Below are 22,867 nucleotides of genomic sequence, written 5' to 3'. Positions count from 1 at the left end.
TCATGCTAATGCTTTTGGCAGTCTAGATTTATTTTCTTTTCATTGTATTTAAGTCTTCCTACTTCTGATATGGCCCATGATGTCTTCCTGTGATGGGTCATGCTACATATCTTCCCCAGGTAATGTGAGGTTTCCATGGGAGAACATAAACTCTCCTTCGAATGAACCTCACTGTGCCTATAGACCTCTTCCCTTTAATCGCCATTCCTAGCTGACAAAACTTATGTCTCTCTCTAGTTGACATCACAAATGCTACAAATATTAGGATCCTGAGAATTGTTTTTCTGGGACATGGACACATCTCCGGGGACTGCATGAGTAATAGAAAGGAAATAACAGGAAACACCAATTTTCCACCTAATTTGGGATCTTGCTTCAGGCTGGGTAAGTCCAGATGGTCAGTGATGAGCAGGACCAGAGGGCTGGTTAGACATACAATACCAGGGACAGAGGCAGATAACCCTGTCAGTTTTTATTTTCTTAAAGATTTTATTTTTAGGCAATCTCTACACCCAACATGGGGCTCACACTCATAACCCTGTGATCAAGAGTCCCACACTCCACCAACTGAGCCGGCCAGACACCTCACCATCTAAGTTTTATCCAGACCTCTACAGCTTTACCTGTTACCGTTCTTATAGAAGAACAACATGAGCTAACAGGCTAAGTCATTTTACTTGAAACCAAATACCTTCCTACTTAAAAATTTAAAAATAAGATTAAGTGAACTAACATAATTGAAATCACTTTGAAATTACAAAGTTTCATTTAACGGTTCCTCTTAAGACATTCAGATAGCATTTCTATTATAGTATTTTGTCATGTTGCCATTTAGCAAGGATGAACTATGTATGATTAATATAAGATTCTCAACATCTTAGGTTTATCTCTAGTAAGATGTGCTTTTAACAATTTTTTCTTAAATGTTTTTTCCCTTAGCATGTTTTCCATTTACAATTTGAATTTCTTCTAAACTACTATTCCCACATTATCATACTCAAAATCCTAGTATAAATGAAGTAGTTTTTAACAAAAGGTAAGCTAACGTCATGTCAAGATAAAACAATTTTTTAAAATAGAAACTTAGGCTTCAGACATAGCAAACATTGAAAAAAAAATCAGTATTTGCTTTTTCAGATTAGTGTGGTATTTTCAACACTGGCTGTTGCAGTCACAGTTAGGAGCCTAGGGGTTCAGTGATGGTTCTTTCACTGATAAGCTCATTCATTTTAGATTTCAATTTCACCTCTCTGGGCTTCATCTTCCTCATCTGTAAAATGAGGGCTAAAAGAATTTGACTAGGTAAGCTGGAAGGTTCCACTCAACTCTATAAATTAGAAAATAACTGAAGGTAAAAATTAGAAATGATTTTAAGTGAAACATGAGACCTTAATTTCTATAAAGTTAATTCATGAGATGTTTCAGGCTGCCACTGAGATTCCTTATTCTAAAAAATAATAAAGTGTTCAATTCAGAATACTTCTTGCAGATTTCAAAAGAAGTTTAACCTGAATTCTTCAGAGGCAGATTTAAAAAACCAACCACACACCTATTTTGAACAGGAATCATCTCTTCATTAACATTCCCAAAAGACAGGATATACAAGAAGCCAGTTACGTTTATATTTTTCCCGGGAATGCTCATTTTAGACAATCTGTTCAAGTTTGGATCAATAAGCTCTAACCGGCTTTGATGACAGAGAGAAGTCAAATCCAGCTTCTCCCCCCCCCCCCACCCCAATCCCCCCATGGTACCAGCAGGTGAAGGAAGACCCCCCTCCGCCCGCACAATCTTTTAGTTAACAGAGAGAAACACAGACACCAAACCTTAAAGCATGTAATTGACTGCTATTAACTTTTCCTAATTTTGAATTCACGTCTGATACTTCTTAATGTATCAGTCCAGTGTTTTTATATAAAAGCTTTCAATCTGAGTTTTAAAAAAATGATTTAAAAAGACAAGTGAATTATAAAAGAACGACTGAAAAAAGAGTAGAAACCATAAAGAGAAACGACTCTCAAAGCTTTAAACAGGCAAAAATATACTTAAAGAGCTTAATTTATATGAATCGATGCTCTTCTAAACCAAGCAAGCCCTTCCTACTGTTTCAGTAGGAAGCAGCCCCGGCAGGGGGTGAGGGAGGGAGCGTCTAGGATGTGGAACACACAGCATGCAGTTACACAGAGACACCGGCAACATTGCTCACCGTATTTTCCTGCCTTTGTCGTAACTGTAAAGCCAAGTCACCCAGCATTTGACTGAGAGTTGCCCGCACAGCCGTGTTTATACTACGCTGGTGACAGCTACATATGTATGTTTCAATGCACACCTGGTAAAGAAATAAGATAGCAACACACACGCTCTGTAGATAACAGTTCATTACCAACATGCTTTGGAATTAACCGGAGAAGCTATTAAATCCTCCTCAAATAGAAAGTCAGCCTGATTTAGGACTAATTATCCATGAGTGCTATAAATATTTACAATCCCGGAAAATCTGTTTTTAAGCCTATAGGAAAACTAACATTTTCCTAAATATTACCACTCTTAGAAGCTTATTATTCTGAGCATCATAGGAAGATGCAAATTAGTGAGTTTTAGATATGCCAGATAATGCTATCTAGGGCAAACTCAGGTGGCTGGAAATTAATCAGGAAAAGCTCCTTCCATGGCAAAACAGGAACGGAATGTATGAGCTGCTGAGTTATGAAAGGTGGGAAACGGGTTAGTGAATCCCTTTCTCCTGCACTGTAAACAAGCTTGATCTTGGATTCACTCTCTAGCTGTGTCCTTCTGCAAACTTGGTAAAGGTGGACCGTCGGCTACGTGACTGGGCAGCATGGCTTGGGGTGAAGGTGTCTCTTAATTACTAAGCTGCATCTGAATTGGGAAAGCTGTGGATGAACTTCACAAACCTGTGAAAAGTCACAGGTTTGTGTCCCCTGGGTGAACCCTGTCATTGCTCACAGCCTCTGAGGGACATTTCCCAGCTCTGTTCATGGGGTTTTTACAGAAATTCTGGTTCCGACACGGTCGCAACATGGGGGTTCCTAAGCCAACGTGACTGCACCCATCAAGGTGGCTCTCACCTTCTTGCTCCAAGGCTGACATTTGAGAGCACAGACTAGCCTCTGGACTGTTCCAAGGACTCCTGTGAGACAGAAATGCCGGCCAGTGTCCTGCTTCTACTCCCTGTCCTGTATCTGCGAAGCAGATTGGGTTGTGCGAGTCTGAATGTCTAGTTGGACCTGAGAAGATTCCCTGGTGGCTGCAGCTTGGAGGAATCCCAATTTGAAAAAACAATATCCCTCATGTGATGATGATGATGTTTAATGTCATGACTTTTCAGGTTTTACTCCCTGTAATTCTTCCGGAAGCTATAGGAATGGGTGTCACAATAAATACATGCTTTTAATTTATCCACTTTTTTCTCTATTTAAGGTATGTCATCCTTTTCAGTCTACTAAGTTTAGACCCACAAAAAGACAAAGGAGGGATTTAACGTACCTAAATTATTTTTCTACGAATAGCTCCAAGATTATCTACAATGAAAATAAAGTGTTCTCACCTAAATGGCAAATTTAATTCGATGGATGATAAGCGAGATGGGAGAGAGACTAAGTGTTAACTTTTGTTGCCTCTACTGCTTAAGCTGGAGCTTTCTGCCGGGTGTCACTGTCATAACCTTCTGGGTAAAATTAATGATGTAAAAGTAAATACTTTCTAACAATTTAATTTATCTCTCATGAAATGCTTGATAGTCCGGTGAGCATTTAAAATTCATAAATTTATAAAAAAAAATAAAACTCATATATTTATTTGGAATTTGGGTCAGATTAATTCATTTTTAGCTAAAACACAAAAGCAGATTCCAAAATATTTATTTTTCAAATTACCACTGAAGGGCATGTCAATGTTACATTCATTTTCTCAAATGATCATGGATCATAATGTACTTGAAGGCACAAGTTATACATACTTAGAAAAAAAATGGGTCTTAATCTCAGGGGGCTTTTACGTTGCATGTGATGAAAAGACACACAAACCTTGCAAAAACATCCAAGCGGGTGGTGTTTCACTTCGACGAACCAAATTCTCTGTGGTGTACGTAGGCACAGCAGTACGAGTCGTGCCTCAGAATTTAAGTTTTCTTTAAATCCTACATTCTCCCCAGAAATCTTTATAGCTGTAGATCTTTAAGATCTCTGAGCTCTGACATACGTTTAAGGGGAATTTTGAAGTTGTGGAAACAGTACAGATAAAAGAGTAGCTATTTTGAGAGCTGACCTCCTGCTCAATAGAAGCACGATTCTTTTTAATACCGAGAGCCTTACCCCCCATGCGACCTCCCCGCAAAAAATTGTATCAGTCACTTTAGACGCGTGAAGGAAAGCACAAGTGAGGAATGGGGTTTATGTAACATAAACAGTACAGGATATGGACAAGAACCTCCTAGAAACCAAATGCGTTTGAGTTTTAGCGTCTCCACCATTTCTAGTGTTTTATAGTTGCTACTATCAGGGGTACAATACTGGGAATGACTCATTGCACGTTTGCTCTGCTTTGAGACGTATTAATCCAAGAAGCTCGTTTTGCTAAAGTTGGAGGTATAAATACTTTGATAAAAGAGTATCCTTTTAAATATAACAAGACCATGTACCTGATAATATCACTACCTTTAAGTCCACAGAAGGAAACGCTCTATCAGCTACCTTGACATCTTCAGAGAAGCTTCTCTCACTTGCTTCGTGATAATAATAAACTGGTAAACCAGTAAGGTTCTTCAAACTAGGGTTTCCATGATAAACCTGACCACTATATTCAAGGCCAATGATTTTTCACTTTGTGCATGTTTTTCTGCTCTACCTTGAGGTAGTGCTAAAATGAGCACATTGAATCAGAGAAGTTAAGAGAATACCAAGTCCAAAGGCAGGCTGAGTTTCCGGGAAAGGACTCATCAATTTCTTCTTGCAGTGTCTCCAATATCATTTCTACCTCCCCCCTGCCCTTTGCTTTCGTAGTGCAGAACTGACATTCAAAAAGGCCCGGTCCTGTATCTCTGCCAGAGGCTCAAAGGGCCAAGTCAAATACCTTGTGAAAAGCCACAGGCCCCTGCTCGCCAGGGAACGCACGAAGACACAGGGCAGTGAGGAGTTCCGTAACGCACATTTTGACCATTTCATGCATTTGTGGACATCCAGCTTTACGGCATGCTAAACACAACTGAGAGCAAGACCACAAAGAGTTAATGAAGCAAAACAGACCCCCACAGGCAGAAGGGAAAAAGAACAAGAGGACGCAAGTCTGCAAGCCATACGTAAGCAATAGAAGTTTTATGCCATCAAGTAAGCGGACTGATAAATAACAGTACTAGGTTAAACCCGGGGTAGTATCACTATTATGAAATATGAAGCAGCACAGTAGAATGGAGTAGACATTCAACACCGGCCAAAGTGATAACAAATTTTAAAGAAGCTGCCACAAGAGACATTTGTTTAGCTTTGCAAAATACATGTGATATGATCTTTGGGTCCTATCCGAATGGGGTTCGTGGCACAGCTTTGTCAAAACAGGGCTTGCTACTGAGTAACAAGTTCCATAAACAGAAGAGCTAGTGTGTTTTCAACTGGAAAATTTTTGTGGAGACGGAAAATAATTTACAGTGATAAGAAACACCGAGATCAAAAGATTAAGCTACAAGAAAGCAGAAGAAATGTCTTTTTGTATAGACTATGAAAGCTTATCGATCACATTCAAAGTCTAAACTCTACATTGAATCATCATGACAACTCAGTGGCCAACCCGTTTCCAGGTCAACAGCTGTAACAGGTGGGTATGTGACAGAAGTCACTTCATCATATGGTTCCTGCTGATGCAAACACACACACACACACATACTCACACATGCACACGCACACTCACAAAGTGAACTAAGATTATCTTATGATTCCTAAGAAATGCGTGTGCCAGTAAGTCCGATCGTCATGTTGGGTATGGAAATTTCCTTTTGGAAAAGCATACGCAGACAACTCTGATTGTGACTTCCCTCTTCCGCCTCCCTATTCTTCTTGGCTTAAGCTGGCATATAAAAACAGCTTAAGACATCCCAGACCTTTAATTCGTGCACCTTGATCTATAGAAGGTCTACTGAACTCTAGCCTCTGGCCTGTGAACGCATCCAAAATGAAGTACAGAGGACGTCTGCAGTGTTGTGTGTGGCTTCTAACTCCAAGTTTTTTCAAGCTATGTAAATCCGAGGTTACAGGCAAGTGTGGAAATGTGTTGCAAGAAGACTAGTTTGCTCAAATCCCATCTGGCAACAAATAACCAAAGAACAGACACCTCAAAGGAGTCAAATCAGAGTCAGTAAAGAGACGGGCCCACAAGGAAGAAAAGGGTTTCCAGAAGGAAAAGTGGAGACGTTCCTTAGAACAGGATTTCCTTCCTTCAGTGGCCTCAGCCACCCTGAGACAATGGTCTGGGCTCCCTTGACTGGTTTTCTTGCCAGGAGGTGGGGTTACTTCTCCCAGTTTTAGAGAGAATGTGACAAATAGGATGCTTCCAAGATAAACTGGCCAGATCGCCTGTGTACTTTTCTCCTGGATTATATCTGCAGACTAATCTGGTCCTTAACTGTAGAATATTTTATTTGCTGTAGGTCTCGCAAATAATGCTACCACATTAGGCTTAAAAAGAAAAAAGTATCACTGAACATTTCAGGAGTTATAAGTCAGCCCGTTCTTAAAAAATATATATATATATTTTAATGACAACTAGTAGCATTAAATCAGAATCTTTGGTAGCAGGTCTTCAGTCTCAATGTTTTTAAACTCCCCGGGGTAAGAAGTGGCAATAAACTAAACTATAAACATATAAACATAAACATATAAACATCCTCAAATGCTAACATAATGCTCAGAAAAGATAAATGGAGTATCACTACATAAAGATACCCAAGAAATGGCATATGCCTAACAGTCACTTGAATCTGTGGTCACACACACAAAAAGTAAAATTCATCAATACTTTTGCTTCACATATGAAAACACCATACCGCCATTTTCTAACAAAGCGCCTTCGTAAAGACCCAAGGTGGGTAAGGCTCCTAAAAATTTCAGTTGGCTGCCGACATGACAATGGCAAGATTCTACTAACATTTTCTAAGACTGACAGTAGTGATGAAGCAATATAACATGGTGGTTAAACAGCCCATATTTGAAACATAAAAAGTCTGAATTGGAATGTCTCGCTGTAGAAACTTGGGCAAGCAAATGACCCTCATTTTTCTTGGGATTCTTTATCTATCTTGGTTGTGGCAAAGATTAGAGGGGAATGTACAAAGAAACCATTTTATTGACACGCCCTAGGGACTCAACAGCTAGTAGCTAGGGTTGTTAGATGTTCTGATTAACCAGTGTTTTGCAGTTGAGGGATAGATGGATAGATGGAGTGAAAGAGGAAGTTCCCTGGAACTAAGAATCTTAAAGAAAAGAAACAATGGTCTTTGAGACAGACTTTGCTTGAACTTGACAGGATCAAAAACTGGAAGTTTCCCGTGAGTCAGTAATCAAACCAGCAAATACACACTTAGGAACAAGGCTTTCTCACTTTGAAAAATCCCACAGAGGAGCCGTTAGCATGCCTGAGAATATTCTCCGAATCTTTGTAATGGAAGAACACTAACCATTTTCAAATTCGCTCCCCAGAGCTCCTGGCTATGGTTCCTCTTCTTCCTTTACCCAAAGACCTTGGCAATTTTTACTCCCACAGCTTTTTCCAATATTAAGGTAACTACCCTTGGAAAACTCAACCTATCTGCTAATTTGGGCCTCATACTAAAAGAAATCTTGGTCTAGCTTTCAACCAATGAAGAGAAGGACCATGTATCCATAGGGAGTTTTATTTCTGACTGTATTAAGAAATTGACCAGAAAATACATGTTGCATTTTTCATAATTACCCATTTTTAGATTTGACGATATTTCTTCTTCCTCCTGTATCATGGAAAACCATGTTCTGAAAAGCTTTCATTATTATAGTTTAATTAAGCAAGCTAAAGTTAGACATACAAAGGAAGGCTGCCCTCTTATTTACATTTTAAGTGCTTAATAATCCTTTGATAGTTTCAACAGTGCCTTGGGGAAATGGCCTCATTTTTCATACTGAAGTACACACCTCCATTTCCTGATCAACAGGTTTCAGGGTAAACACTATTCTTGAGTAAAAGTCAATGTACGTCAGAGTAAGAAAGAAGAGAATGTCCGGATTCTTAACATTTCCACAGGAGTTGTAAATGGTTGGTTTGAAGGTGTTTTCATAAATTGCTTTCCTAGCTGTATCAAAAGTGACAACAGGAGAAAAATTTTTTCATTCAATTAAAGACTTATTTTTATGAAAAATCCAGAGACGACTAAGAAAGCTTCCAGCAGCTAAGTGGTAGTTTTAGGCTAAAATGTCCTGCTTACTTGCTTGTTTTGTTTCTTTTTTTGAAGGAGGGAGGGTGCAAGTGAGCTAGGGGGCAGAAAGAGAGAGAATCCCACAAGATGCACAGAGAGAGAGAGAGAGAGAGACAGAGAGAGACAGAGCTCACCCAGTGGGGCTCAAACTCACGAACTGTGAGATCATGACCTGAGCCGAAGTCAGATGCTTAACTAACTGAGCCACCCAGGTGTCCCTGTCCTGCTTTCAAAACAGAGATGCAGATTATTAAAGGCTCAATGAACAAGTACAAAGCACTTTGAGAGCCTGCAGAATCACCATTTGAATAAGTCTACTGAATACTATTTTTTTGTGGCAATATAACTTTCTTACATAGTTAATTCTTTTTGATGATGAAAAAGCATTTCTTTTTTTTTTTTTTTGAGGCAGTTTTTTTTTTTTTTTCAAGCAGAGGTAGGCACATAGTTAGAAAAAACTCATATGGTACAGAAAGGTCAAGCAACCGCTCCCTTCCCTATCTGGTGACCCTTCCCAGTCTGCCGGTTCTGTCGGGGTTTATGCCTCACTTCCTAGCACAGTTCTTTTTTTTCTTTTTTTTTCTTTTGAAAAAGCATTTCTTAAGTGATTTCTAGCGTGAAAACTGAAAGGCCGTGAGCTGTTGTTACGGCAAATTTGAGGAAATATAAAGTCTGGTGAGAAAAACGTTTATCCCTCTCTTGTGCAGCTAAATTAAACAATGATTTCAGATGACTGTACTATTATTCTTTCTTAAATTAGCCTTTGTATTATTCACCTAATAATCTAATATTTGTCGCTACCGATCCATATGCTTATATTTATAAATTGTTGCTATGTTCTTCATATAAATAGGTGTGCTCATCCTGTGCCAGATTACATAAGTATGGGTGGGGGTGGGGGCATGCCCCTCCTTTCAAAGGCTGACAGTGGGCCTTAAGGTGAAAACACAAGGGGACAGCTCTGTAGCAGATTAAACTGTTAAAGCCTAAGAAATATATTTGATATTTATCAAGCACTGACAAATGGGAAGGGAAAAGTGGAGGTGATCTGGGGGGAGAGAATGGAAGATAAAGGGACAGGAGAACCAAAGTTGGTACTTATCGAGGGCATGCTGCTGCTGGTGGGATTCCATACATGGGGGCCGGGGCAGGGGGGTTTGAATGGCCACGCAGAGGTAAGGCAGCTCTCCCTGGGTTTTAAACCGTTTAAAATGAGAGTATACTGACATTTACGTGGGGCACTGCTTCTCAAACGTGAATATGCACATGGACCTCAAGAGGGCTCTAATTAGAAAACAGATTCTTATTCACGGGTCTGGGGTGGGGCCTGAGGTTTGGCATTTCTAACACGTTCCCAGGTGCTGCTGATGCCTCTGGTCAGCACACCTCGCTCTGAGGTTTTAGAGGACAACAGCTCATGTCATCACGGCTTGACAGAAAAGCTTGGTGGGAGGGGCACCTGAGTGGCTCAGTCGGTTAAGCGTCTGACTTCGTCATGATCGCACGGTTTGTGAGTTCGAGCCTCGCATCCGGCTCTGTGCTGACAGCTCAGAGCCTGGAGCCTGCTTCTGATTCTGTGTCTCCCTCTCTCTCTGCCCCTCCCCGACTCATGCTCTGTCTCTGTCTCGGAAATAAATTTAAGGAAAAAAAAGAAAAAAAAAAAAAGAAAAGCTCGGTAGGAGACAAGAGGGGCCATGATGGCCGTTGCTCTCTACTTGACTTCTACAGCACAATCACTGGGGAGCTGTTACAGAATGTGTATGCTCAGGTCTGCCCAAGACCAGAATACTCGATTTCTGGGACAGCCCTAGCCATCATTTTTTTTTTTTTTTAAGGTTTCATCATTTTATTTATTTTTGAGAGACAGAGCCTCAGCAGGGCAGGGGCAGAGAGAGAGACACTGAATCCGAAGCAGGCTCCAGGCTCCGAGCCGTCCTCACAGAGCCCAACACGGGGCTCAAACCCACAAACTGTGAGATCATGACCTGAGTCGGACACTTAACCTTCTGAGCCACCTAGGCGCCCCTGGGCATCTTATTTTTGCTAACACTTCCCAGGTGATTCTAACGGGCAGCCTTTTGATGAGAATCACCAACATAAAAGCAAGTCCTCCAAAGCTTTGTGACTGTAAGTGTCCCATATGTGATAGTTAGTTTGGGGAGTGTAAAGAGGAAAAGCCAAAATTTACTTAAGCAACTACTGAAAATGGCTGACCTTCTAATAGCAACCTTTTGTAAGCCTGTCCCTCGTTCTGATCTTTGATCACTGTTAGCAGTCAAATGGTGATACTACTCTTTTCATCAAAAGACACATTTTGAAGACAAAAGGCAAGATTAGTTTAACTCCAACACTGTGTCTGCACGGTATTCATGCCTGAGCCTAGTTTGGGATGAAGCGGGGGTAGCCTCGTTGAGGGTTCCTCCCTTCACAGAGGACAGCAGCAGGGCCTCCGTGAGGTGGCCCTTCCACAGCCAAGATGGCGGTCGTGCGTGCTACACAGTGCGAGGGGACGAAGCGCAGTCATTCTGACTGGTCTCACATCCCGGTTCCACCCCTTCCTAGCGGTCTGACTTTTGGGAAGTTGGCGAACCTCTATGTGCCTGTGTCCTTATCTGTCAAAAATGGACAACAATATTCCCTGCTTCACGGTACTGTCGTGTGGATTATAGGATTTGCTATAGAGAAAGCTCTTAAAACAGAGTCTGGCACAGAGTAAGCACGGAATAAATATTTGGGACAGCTAGATGACGTGGCCTTTGAGTTTACAAACTTGTCTCTTGCCCTAGCAGGTGCCATGATAGGTTTTCATGCGTCCGCAGACTGACCGGTTGTGAGAAAGAATGGCCACAGATGAGCCCAGAACTAGAACTTAGGCTGGTGGAACTACGTTGAGTTGGAGCCAGGCCTCGTGGATACACGTCCGCTATTCTCCGCATGGGCTGCACTCTCCAGAGTGTGTCTATTGTTGGCTTTTCGATTGGCGCAGCCGGGCAGAGTGCAGCTCGGGCCCTAGATCGGCGATGCTCATTCATGCTCGGGGGTCACCCTGCCTCTCTCAGCGGACTGGCTTGTCCTTCCCAAGGACTGGCCACACAGAAGAGTGGATTCCCGCTCTCTGGAAGCTGATGTCTATGTCAGGTCTATACTAGCAATTCTGCAGGCTGCCATTTATCAAAAGCGCTTCGAAATGGCGACTCTCGTGGCTGTTACAAAGCAGCCTCCATACCCCTGCTATGCCGGAGGACGTTCCAACGTGTCCAGTCCCCAGTGCAGAGTGGCAGATCTAGTGAGGCACTGGCAGGGTCAACCATGTCCTGCTGGGAATGGGGCGGTGGAAGAATCCACTTGTGGGTCTGCGGGAGAGGCGGGACCTAAAATGTCATCTGGGGGCCTGAACACCGTGAGGGAAGGCACCCGCCGTCAAATTCAGAATGGAAAGTTTATTTTTAAGATCTCCACCAAGCCCTTCCTTCAAAGGAATGTAGGCTCAAGCCTTGATCGTGAGCTATAAAGTCCGAGCCAGCGTGGGAAGCGACACACTTTTCTGTGACGGGCTGAAGCCTACTTTGCTACCCTCACGCTGCTGTTGTGCCAGGTGGGGGACTCTCCCCCAGCAACGGGATCGCAGAGGACATGGAAGAGGAAGCAAACTAGTTACTGTTGTCACAGGAGGCTGGCCCGATCGATGCTCCATCCTTTCAGGGTCCTGGCCGGGCCAGCATGATTCAGTGGCACTTGGCCATCATCATCAACCTGCAGCTCCCTAAGGGCCACGGCATGTCCTGTGTGGCTGGACCTGCGCGAACAGCTTCTTACGTGGATTCTATCTTCCTTGCCTAAAGGGCACACCCACACCACGAGGCAGGTACTGCCATGTGCACTGCTTTCACAGGGAACAAACACCGGGTCCAGGGAGGTAGCCAAGGCAACGCGGCAGGTGGGTGGGAGGTGGGAGAGCCGGGATTGACATCCAAACACTGCTACTCCAGAGCTCGGCTTCTTGCCACTGAGCTGGAATGCCTTTATCTTTATATTGCTTTTGGGCTGAGATTTTTTTTTTTTTTTTTAAAGCAAAGAGTTTTGTTTTTCCCGTATAGGTTTTGGTAGAGACCACTGTGTTTTGACCTGTTATTCCATTTGGAAAGGCCTGCTGAATCTTTACACTGGTTTCTAGATGCCCTCAGCATAAACACCCTTAACCTGGCTGGTTCATGACCGTGTGTGTGTCCACTGTTCAGGAATGACATCTTGAATCTTTCAGATTCCCATTCACAAACTGGTTCCCGCGAGGAATGATAAAGGCAGCCTACTCTCCTTCTTGCGAGCAGCTTGGGGACCCCTGATAGCCCCTCTCCCCTCTTGAGGGTCCCGCAACAACCTGTGCCCCCTCCCCAAGCTCCATCAGCAGGACAAGCTGCTTCTCCCTTCTTGCCCTTCACATGGCAAAGGGCTAACTAACACAGGGCTCTTACATGCCGGTACTATTTCTTGCTCTAATCAGAAACTGTCATTTTATTTTTTTAAGTATATTTATTTATTTTGAGAGAGAGAAAGACACACACACACACACACACACACACACACACGTGCCTGAGTTGGGGAAAGGCAGAGAGACAGAGACAGAGGGAGAGAGACGGAGAGAGAGGGAAAGAGAGAGACAGACTCCCAAGCACTGTCTGCCCAGAGCCCAATGTGGGGCTTGAATTCATGAACTGTGAGAGGGAAGGAGGGAGAGAAAGAGAAAAAGAGAGAGAGAGAGAGAGAGAGAGAGAGAGAGAGAGATTGATTCTGCACTGTCTGCATAGAGCCTGATGTGGGGCTCAAACTTGAACTGAGATCATGACCTGAGCCGAAATCAAGACTCAGAGGCTTAACCAACTGGGCCACCCAGGCACCCCAGCATTTGTCATTTTAAAAGGGAAGCTACATGGGGTACTTAAAATAGATTCATACAAACAAAGGGTAGGTTGGTAATTGCCAGGGGCTGTGGGGAGGGGAGAATGGGTAGTTCATTGGGTATAAAGTTTCAGTTACACAAGACGATGAGTAAGTTCTAGACATCTGCTGAGCAACATAGAGCCTGTAGTTAACATTACCACATCAGACACTTAGAAATTTGTTAAGGTAGATTTCATCTTAACTGTTCTCACCACATGTGCAACGAAAAAATGAACTTGAAAATAATAAGAACACTCACAGGTGTCCCTTAAAAATCAACTGAAAAAAACGACTGATATTCTATTTCTTTACTTACATAGAGTAAAACATATAAATATGTTAAAGAGAAGTGTTCTATCTATATAAATATACACATTTGGGAATTTATATTGTAGTGCAAGGTCAGCTAATTGCTTCTTTTTCTTTTGATAGATACATAAAAATGTTCAGTGTGCTCAAAAATAATTTTCTCCTTTCACTCTTTGATACCACACAGTACCATAAAAAGCACATGTATAGGCCAATATAAATAATACTCGTGATAATGGTAACTATGTGAGTTGATGGATATTTTATGCAGTTGCATTGTGGTAGGTTCTTTCACAATGTACATGTCTATCAAAACAGTGAGTTGTAGACTTAACATATGTATAATTTTTGTTTGTCTATTACCTCAATAATGAGAAAAAGAAAAAAGAAGCCATGTCCAAAGTGCTCAATATCAACTTGGTATCCTCAAGAAATGGTAATCATTACTGTAAAAAAAAAAAAAACAAAAAAAAAACCACCCACTGATCGTTAAGCTTTTTCTTCATAATTTCAGAATTCAGAATATCACTGCCTCTTTGAGGTCTGCATGTGTACTCTTGTCAAAACACATGAATCCCGAAGATACTCGTTTCAAGAAATGGTAGGAAAAGTAGTCTAAGTGTATTAAAGTATAGCTTTGGGATGCTGACGTTTCCAAAAGCCAAAGGCATGTGCCAGGCATTCAAGAAGCCAAGATTTGTGTTGGACATACTCTTGGAAGTGCTGGAAGGTACAAAGGACTCAATCTGCAACACAGATGGAAAAGAGAAGGCTTTCCAATGATAGTCACAGAATGTGTTCATCGGGGCTTGGGGGATGGGGATGGAATTTCATTGGTAAACATGTCTCTCACTTTTGTACCTGGTTTCTTAAAAACCATTTTTTAAAATCAATTGCTTCTCAATTACCCTTACGAAAAACGAACTGGGAAGGCAGTGCTAGGTGTGATACCCGGGTGTGGCAGTGGTGGGAGAACCAGTACTGTTATTTCCATTTTAAAGCCTCCAGTTAAGCAAACCAAAGCATGCAGAGCACGACGATCGAGCATGATGGCGCCCACAGCCCGCTTCCTATAGATCGATTCCTTAGTGGAAATTCCCCCATGGTAATGATCAGAAAAGGGCTCCCCCCACTGCCGGACCGCAGCTCCAGCCCGGTGCTTAAGCAGGCTGGGAGGTAAGGCAGCTAGCTGTGCGCATGCACCAACGGAGCAGAGCAGCCGGTGGGGGCTGGGAGCAGTGGGGCACTCACCTCTGCGATCTTCAGCACTGCGCTCCCATTCAGGTCAAAGGTCGGGGTGTAGGTTATGCAGAGTAAAACCTTGAGCAACCGGGAGGTGGAGGAGGAAGGGAGAGAGAAGGGGTTAATTTCAGAAATAAACAGAAATACGGTTTCACATATCATTTGTGCAGCCCCGCTGTTTTACGATTCCTTTGTTCTTTGCTTTATCTAATGTTTCTTCCCGGGCCGCCTCACTGCTCCCTAATTAGTGGCCACACGTCGCCCGATAAGACAGAGACTAAATACCGTAAAAAGCAAACGCAGAGACCCTGTCCTCCCAGGGAAGGGCCACTGCAAGACTGGCCAGCAACCACATTCCTCAGCAACTCTAGTAAGTCCGTCCAATAAGAGCAGGCTCAGTGCTAGGCATGATGTGCAAATTATCTAGGTTGATACTTTTGAAAAAGATATTTATTTATTTTGAGTGAGTGAGAGAGAGAGAGAGAGAACAAGCAGGGGAGGGGCAGAGAGAGAGAGAGAGAGAGAGTCAGAGAGGGAGAGTCGCAAGCAGACTCCATGCTCAGCCCGATGAGAGGGGCTAGATCTCATGACCAAGAGATCATGACCCGAGCTGAAATCAAGAGTCGGATGCTCAACTGACTAAGCCACCCAGGCACCAACTGCCTTTTTTTTTTTTTTAAGTTTATTTGTTTTGAGAGAGAGAGAGAGAGAGAGAGAAAGAGAATGTATGTGTGTGTGTGCACGTGCCCATGAGCGGGGATGCAGAAAAGAGAGAGGGAGACCGAGAATCCTAGGCAGGCAAGCAGGCTCCGCACTGTTAGCATGGAGCCCGATGTGGGGCTTGAACTCATGAACCATGAGACCATGACCTGAGACAAAATCAAGAGTCGGACGCTTAACCACTGAGCCACCCAAGTGCCCCTAGGTTGATACTTTTAATAAGTGTGATGACTACTGTCCTTGTTGCCCTGATAAGGAAACTGATGCTCAGAAAGATTAAATAAGCCGCCCAAGACCATACAAGTAACAAACTGTACAGTTGAGATTTGAACCCAAGTAATCTGACTCCATGCCCTGAACCACCATGTAATCTGTCTGGTCCTCCTCCTAGACCCAGGCCTCATTGTAACTTTTCTGTTCCTGTCCCCTTCCCAAATCCACAAGGGATTAGAAATTCTTTACCAGGCACTTTCCTCTTCCCTGTAACTTCCCCCCAGATGCTGCCCAGAGTTTACCTATTTATTAGTCTCAGGTTCCCCTTATTCTACAAGATATATAGACAGTGAATCGCTGACATTTGCAAGATCTTCAAGGACCATTAAAAATTTCACTTTCTGCTTGAAGAGCTGTCAGATAACAGATTGATAAAAGCCTGTGCCATTTGAAAAATCATTTCTAACTTTATAGATAAGAGTAGATAAGAGGCCAGACTCTCCCTGTCCTTTGGCTTCTGACGCTGTGACTTTTCTCGCTGATAGCCTGAGGGACAACAGTGCTGGCTGGTATCCGCTCCTTAATCTTGAACCCAACACCCGTGTTCCGTGTTCCGTGCCCTGCCTGCAGCTTGGCCCTGTCAGTGGGGATTGCCTGAGGATGTTTCTCATCGGGTTCTGCACACTTCATGAAAGAAGGCTGAAGCCTAGCAAATTTACCTAGTGCAGGATATGCCCCTAATCAGCACCCCAAAAAGTGCAATTGCAGGATATGCCCCTAATCAGCACCCCAAAAAGTGCAATTGCCAGATGGGATAAGGAATCCCTCCTAACCCCTCGGTCTTCGTTACTGGCCCATCCACCCTAGGAACAGCTGCTCCTTCAAAGAAAGCAAATATGTATGCGATTAAAGAAGGAAGAGGGGATTTTTGCCCATTTTCGTTACCAGATTAGATAGGTTCATTGTGGATCGGTTCCTTAGTTTTTTGATCCTTAAGGTGCCTGCCACTCAAGAGTCAACTCCAGATAAAAATCGTCCCATGCCAGGCAGGCTGACAGAGAGAGACTGTGGGAGCAGCTGCCCTCAGGCCTACTGGGAAAAGGCCTTCTTCTGTCCAATGACTATCTTTGGGGGTTGGGGGTTGGTAGACAAGTAGTGAAAGCTGAGGACAGCAGTGTCACCACGACGTAAATTGGCCCGGGGTGGGGGAGGGGCTGGGGGGGGAGAGGCCACGTCTTCTAATGCCTCTGTACTTGGTGGTACCCTTGCCCGAAACCCTCCCACGCTGGCTCCTCATATGGCTTATTTGACTGGTTTCTTTCAGGTTTCCACTTAAACGTAAATCCCTCAGAGAGACATGTAGTCTCCTCGGACCACCCTCTCTAAAATGGCTGGTCACATCTTGTTTCAGGACTTTAGAGCATATACCAGTCTCATGAACAACTGGCTTGTTTACTTATTTATAATCTTTCCATTAGATTATAACATTCGTTGGGCCTCTGAAAGGCCCTCAAGGCTTTCTCATAGGGTGCTTTCTTACTTTGAGTTTTTGCTATCTCACAGTTTCCTTTCTTTGGTTCCTTCTGTTCCCCCACCTCCCCCCACCCCCCGCCGTGATTCATGGCAGGTGGGGGGGAGGTTATGAGAGACTGGCTGGTGGCGGTGGTGGTCTGTGGAGATGGGAGAGGACTTGTCCATCTGGGCTCTTGGATTTGTAAGCATTTACAATAAAGACCGGTGACTGGCAATACTTTACAATATGGAAATAATAATGGCACATGCTTGTCTAAACTGGCTAATTATTAATGTTACTTGTGAGACCGGTGATCGACTTTCTGCCTTGCGTTACTCTGTGCTTTCATACAAGGTACACAAGAGTAGATGTGCAATAGTCTGAGGGAAGTTCAGGATCCCCGTACCCAGCAAATGCTGACAGAGTTCAAAAGGTCTTTGAAAAAAGGCTCTGGCCATTAATATCCAAAGACCCCCTGAGCTGACTGCAAAAACTAAAAGCAACCGAAAATAACGAAACGGACGTGAAGCGCGTTAACGAAGCCAGCTCCTCAAGCTCACGCACGGTTTGTTGTGTTGGGAGCACAGCAGGTTTTAATTACGGGGCGGGCAGCGCTCGTGGCCCCTGTGACTCGCACAATATAGACAGAGGGCACGGTGTCCAGCGAGGATGATGCGGTAGACAGAAATGACGTACCCAAACCATCAGTGGAGAAATGGTTGGTGTGCCCAATGCCTAGCCACGTGAATTCACTGGATCAAAACACAGATTGGGTGTAGGAAATTTAGGGGGCGGCAAAGAAATGTAAAGCACGATGAGAGGGCAGAAAGCTCAGATTCACATTCTGAGCACACTGGCCCTCCGGGAAAACAAGAGCAACTAAACACTGAGGGCAATTCCATTAAAAATCCATCCCTCACGGGGTCATTAAAGTATATTGACCACATCATCACTGAACAGCAGGAACTTGAGTGATCGGCAGCATGTTGCAATCCAGCTTGCTTGCACAGCCTCCATAAATGAGCTACGAGGATAGGAAAACAGGCACAAAGTGTTCCATGAAATGGGAAAAATCATTGCAAAGGCTAATAAAAATTCCAATCATTAAAAAACAATAATCGAATAGCTACTATGTGCAAAAAAGCAACCCCTCAATTTCAAATGTGTATACAGGGGCGCCTGGGTGGCTCGGTCGGTTAAGTGTCCGACTTCGGCTCAGGTCATGATCTCGCGGTCTGTGAGTTCGAGCCCCGCATCGGGCTCTGTGCTGACAGCTCAGAGCCTGGAGCCTGTTTCGGATTCTCTGTCTCCCTCTCTCTCTGCCCCTCCCCTGTTCACACTCTGTCTCTCTCTGTCTCAAAAATAAATAAACGTTAAAAAAAAAAAAATTTAAAATGTGTATATAAACTCTGGATAAAAAAAAAAGATTGGGCCAGAAAGGAGAAAGTGAAGCTGATTTATCGTAAGAACTGGGCCTAAGTGACAAGAAGCGGGGAAACGTGATCACCTTGGGAACAGAGGGGACAGATGTGGACAAATAATGATGATGAGCATAAGGTCAGAGGTATGTTCTTCTGATCATGAATACCCTGGATTAACCCTCTCCCAAGGGCTTCTCATGGCCACGATTGGGGTCTCTCCATCAGCAGACCTGGCCCTGGACCGTATCATGACACGGCAGGTGCTGTGATAATCAGAGCTAAAACACAGTGTTTTAGTAACACGACTGTGGCATTTGATTCAGTGCCTAACTGCTGGGTGACTACATTCTCTATCCCCTTATCTGTAAAATCCACCCCCCCCCCCCAACCTCGGAAGGATATTTAAGGAACGAATACATTAAATGATGGCGTAAAACAATAGTGTACATGATGCATCTATGTCCAGGGCTGTCTTCTCACAGAGGTGAAACAAGTCTCCATTTGATGTAACTCATCGTGGCCATTCTAACAAACGATTGGGTGCATTTTAAGTTAAAAAAACCAATCATGTTCAAAAACATAAATCTTTTGGAGTCGGCATTCTACTAATTGTTTAGGTAGTTTTTTGGTTTTTTTTAGTTTATTTACTTATTTTGAGAGAGTGCGCACCCGTGCGTGTGCAAGCAGGAGAGGAGCAGAGAAGAAAAAGAGAGAGAGAGAGAGAGAGAGAGAGAGAGAGAGAGAGAGAGTCCCAAGCAGGCTCCAAGCTGTCAGTGCGGGGCCTTAGGCAGGGCTCAAACTCACAAACCTTGAGATCATGACCTGAGCCAAAATCAAGAGTCAGGCACTTAATTGACTGAGCCACCATGGCGCCCCTGCATTCTGCTATTTATCACTGCCCCAGATTCCTACTACCCAAAGTCCTTGTCATTCTCATGTGGCTTCCCTTTCTCCCTCCTTTATAGGCTCCCTTCAAGTCAGTTCAAGTCATTATTCACTAAGAGTCTAACTGCTGTGGAGTCACAAATATAAAAAGCAAGCACAGTCTTCGACATCAAGGAAGCTCATCTACCGGAGAAACTCACACCTGCATACTGTCCTTCAGGGCTGGCTGCGGTAAACGCTGCTTCCGTTTTGGAGGCGAGAAGACATCGTAACTCGGAGAAGAGAGACTTTGAGGAGGAGAGTACACATGGGCAGAGCACCGATGCAGGACAGAACAGGGAGGGAAAGACGTATCGAGCCAAGGAAATGCCACGAGTAAAGGCACGGACATGCGACGGTAGAGGCCAGAGATGGTGCTGGAGCCGTAGGCTGGGACCTTGTTGCGTGTCAATTTACGTGCCCAAGGTTCAGCGTTTTGCGCGTATTGTTTCAGGGCTGTCCAGTCCAACGAATCACAAATAAAAGCAGAGGTGCTGAGCCAAGCTATAAACCGGAGTGATAAAAGGAGACGCTTAACGAGGTGGAGATAAGGTTGAAGACAGAGCCTAGTCATTCCAGTAACAACGGAGCGACTGGGGTGCATTTGGCAAAGGGAGGCGAGAAATTCCCGCAGTAAAAGGCAACAGTCACCCACATGTGAAACCTGAGGATCGTCCTACCCCTGCTCTCCCCACCTACCACCTAGTCTATCTGACCGGTATCTCTCCTGTCTCCCCTGTTCTTGTATTTTTTTTTTTTTTACAAAGCTTTATATTTAGGTATTAATATAGTAGCCTATTACAGAGAACATATTAAAATACCAGAAAAATGATAATACTTTGTTCAAAATGCACAATACCAGATATCACTATTACAGACGTGATGATCCCAGAATGGGCAGGAAATGCAAACAGCATTTATACGGAGCAGCTGAGACATACTACTTAAATCTGTGTGCCCTCTCGATGCCTCATGAGATCGATAAGCTCCTTAGTAGTAAGATCGGATTTTTTGATGCCCACCACGTTTATGGTACCTCGCTGGGCCCTGGGAGCTGGTCCGTCCTGACCCATGCTCAGTCCCTCAGATACACTGTCCTCGTGAGTGATCAACCTCACAGAGTTTCAGTGAGCCTGGGCACCTACGTGCCTAGTCATTATTGTAAAACGTGCAGGTAACACGCTAAGACAGCCCAGTTGTACAGAAGAAAACTATCCTGGGAATTCGAGTGTTGGAATCAGGTGGTGCGACTGGCTAGAGGCAGATTTTGCAACCACACAAAGTAGTCACACGGGAGTTTCCCATGACTTGGTTAGAGCAATCAGAATTCAGTAAGCCTCCTTTCGGGGTGGCCAGCCGCCTGGCAGGACCTCACTCTGGGCGGGGAGAAAATCATCTCCACCAACCAGAGGGCATCTCCCGAGAGACTTGTGGAAGGAGTTGCCCTTTCTGAGATCTGCCATGCTTTGCTGAGAACCCGCCTTTTGTACTCAACGTCGTAAATGGTAAGTGGCCTAAAATTTAGGACTCAAAGATCTCACTTCTGCCAAGGTTTCACACGAGTCCTCCACAGGACCGTTTCTGCGAAGACAGGAGTGAAGAAGTGATTCTTGAACTTAGTGGGTAGCAACTACATGTCTGCTTTGCATCGAACCGCGTGCTGTGTTACTTGGGCTCCCGTTTGTGTATTCAACAAATATTTATTGGTGTGTTACTAGGGATCTGATGTAGTGCAGGTGTTGGGCATACGGTTCTGAACCAAAAAGATACCATGACCCCTGATCTCGCAGGGCTAACAACACCTGGTGTTGAAGACCGTCATAAAGTAAGGAATTGCAGTAAGTTGTGATGGGCACGGGGACTGGGAAAATACACTGAGTTCTGGGAAAGCCTCTCTGGGTCTAACACATAGCACACGAGTTGTAATGCTGTTTTCATCTTTTTGTGGATCTTTAAATTTAACATTTTGGAACACAATTAATAAATTAAACCAAGGGAAGGAGACACGGGTTCCATCAAGAAGTGAGCTGATTTGGGGGAGTCCAGGCATATCGAGGGCATGGGGGCATATTGAACGAACAAGGAATTCTTCTTTTCCTCTTTCTAAAACTATTAAACTTGTCTTATTTACATTGAGGGGCATCTTGAGGTGACTGTAGTTTCATTTTTCCAAGTACCAGATGTTATTTATAAATCAAAGCAAACAAAATCTACTAGAGCTCAAAAAAGTAACTAAAAACTTGAGCACAGCCCACAGAAGGCCTTGCCTTTCCCGGTGCATGGAGAGGAGCAGGACTCTCTTCAAATTCTTAATGCCAAGTGCATTTCCAACCCCAGCTCTGGTTCTGGCTGAAAATCTAGCTTTGTTACTTAATGCACATTTCCTTCTGGCCTTTCATGTATCTTGGCATGAAATTTCGGAAAATTAAAAATAATTGCATAATTTCTTCTTTTCAGAAACATCCCAGTTCTTTTTTTACTCTGTCAAGTATGGCAAGAACAAGGACAGAAAACTCCGTGTTGGGCACGGAGATTCTGAGCCACCAAACGCCTTTCCCTCGGGTGCAGGGCCTGTCCCACTTCTGCACGTTCAGACTTATGCAGTGGGAACGGCTGAAGGTACCTTGACCATGAGATAGAAACAGATTCTTTCCCTCAGGGTCTGCACACGAACAACAAAGCAGACTCAGCCTCCTGAAGACAGCAGAACGGCGGAATGTGTATCTTCAGAGTGGGGCTGGGGGCGGTCACAAAGTGCATACGGAATGTCAGGGGACATTTTCTTATCATCTAAATTTAAAATGGGGCTACCCACAAGAAGCATTTTTTTTTTCTTCTTATTTTGATTAAAGTTTCTCAACCTCAATATTGTGGACATTCGGGTCAAATAATTCTTGCTGTGGGGGACTGTCCTGTGTATTGCAAAATGTTTAGCAACATTCCTGGCCTTCACCCTCCAGAGGACAGTGGCATTCCCCGTTGTGACAACAAGAAATGTCTTCAGACATTGCCAAAGGTCCTCTGGGGGACAAAATGGCCCCCAGTTGAGAACCACTGTTTGGGATCACTTACACCCCATGTGCCTTGTGAACAGAGCTAAGAACCCCTACAACATTGCTCTGCTTCCAAAGG

The 22,867-nt window shown here is 43.8% G+C and overlaps 1 protein-coding gene across 2 annotated transcripts in view; it reads right to left on the bottom strand.

Annotated features, from left to right (window-relative positions):
* The window catches only part of ARFGEF3 (ARFGEF family member 3), a 177,212-nt gene that overhangs the window by 95,968 nt on the left and 58,377 nt on the right, over positions 1-22,867 (bottom strand). The window contains exons 5-6 of one of the 2 annotated variants that reach the window (XM_042939936.1): positions 14,954-15,022; positions 2,207-2,329 (exon numbers count right to left, since the gene is read on the bottom strand). In XM_042939936.1, the coding sequence (XP_042795870.1) occupies positions 2,207-2,329; positions 14,954-15,022 (192 nt within the window). The remainder of the gene's footprint in view (positions 1-2,206; positions 2,330-14,953; positions 15,023-22,867) is intronic. The other variant, XM_042939935.1, reaches the window with a different exon arrangement.

This window comes from Panthera leo, chromosome B2, assembly GCF_018350215.1.
Source record: "Panthera leo isolate Ple1 chromosome B2, P.leo_Ple1_pat1.1, whole genome shotgun sequence".
NCBI lineage: Eukaryota > Metazoa > Chordata > Mammalia > Carnivora > Felidae > Panthera > Panthera leo.
The sequence above is the reverse complement of the archived record's forward strand: the minus strand, read 5'-3'. Positions and strand labels throughout refer to the sequence as shown.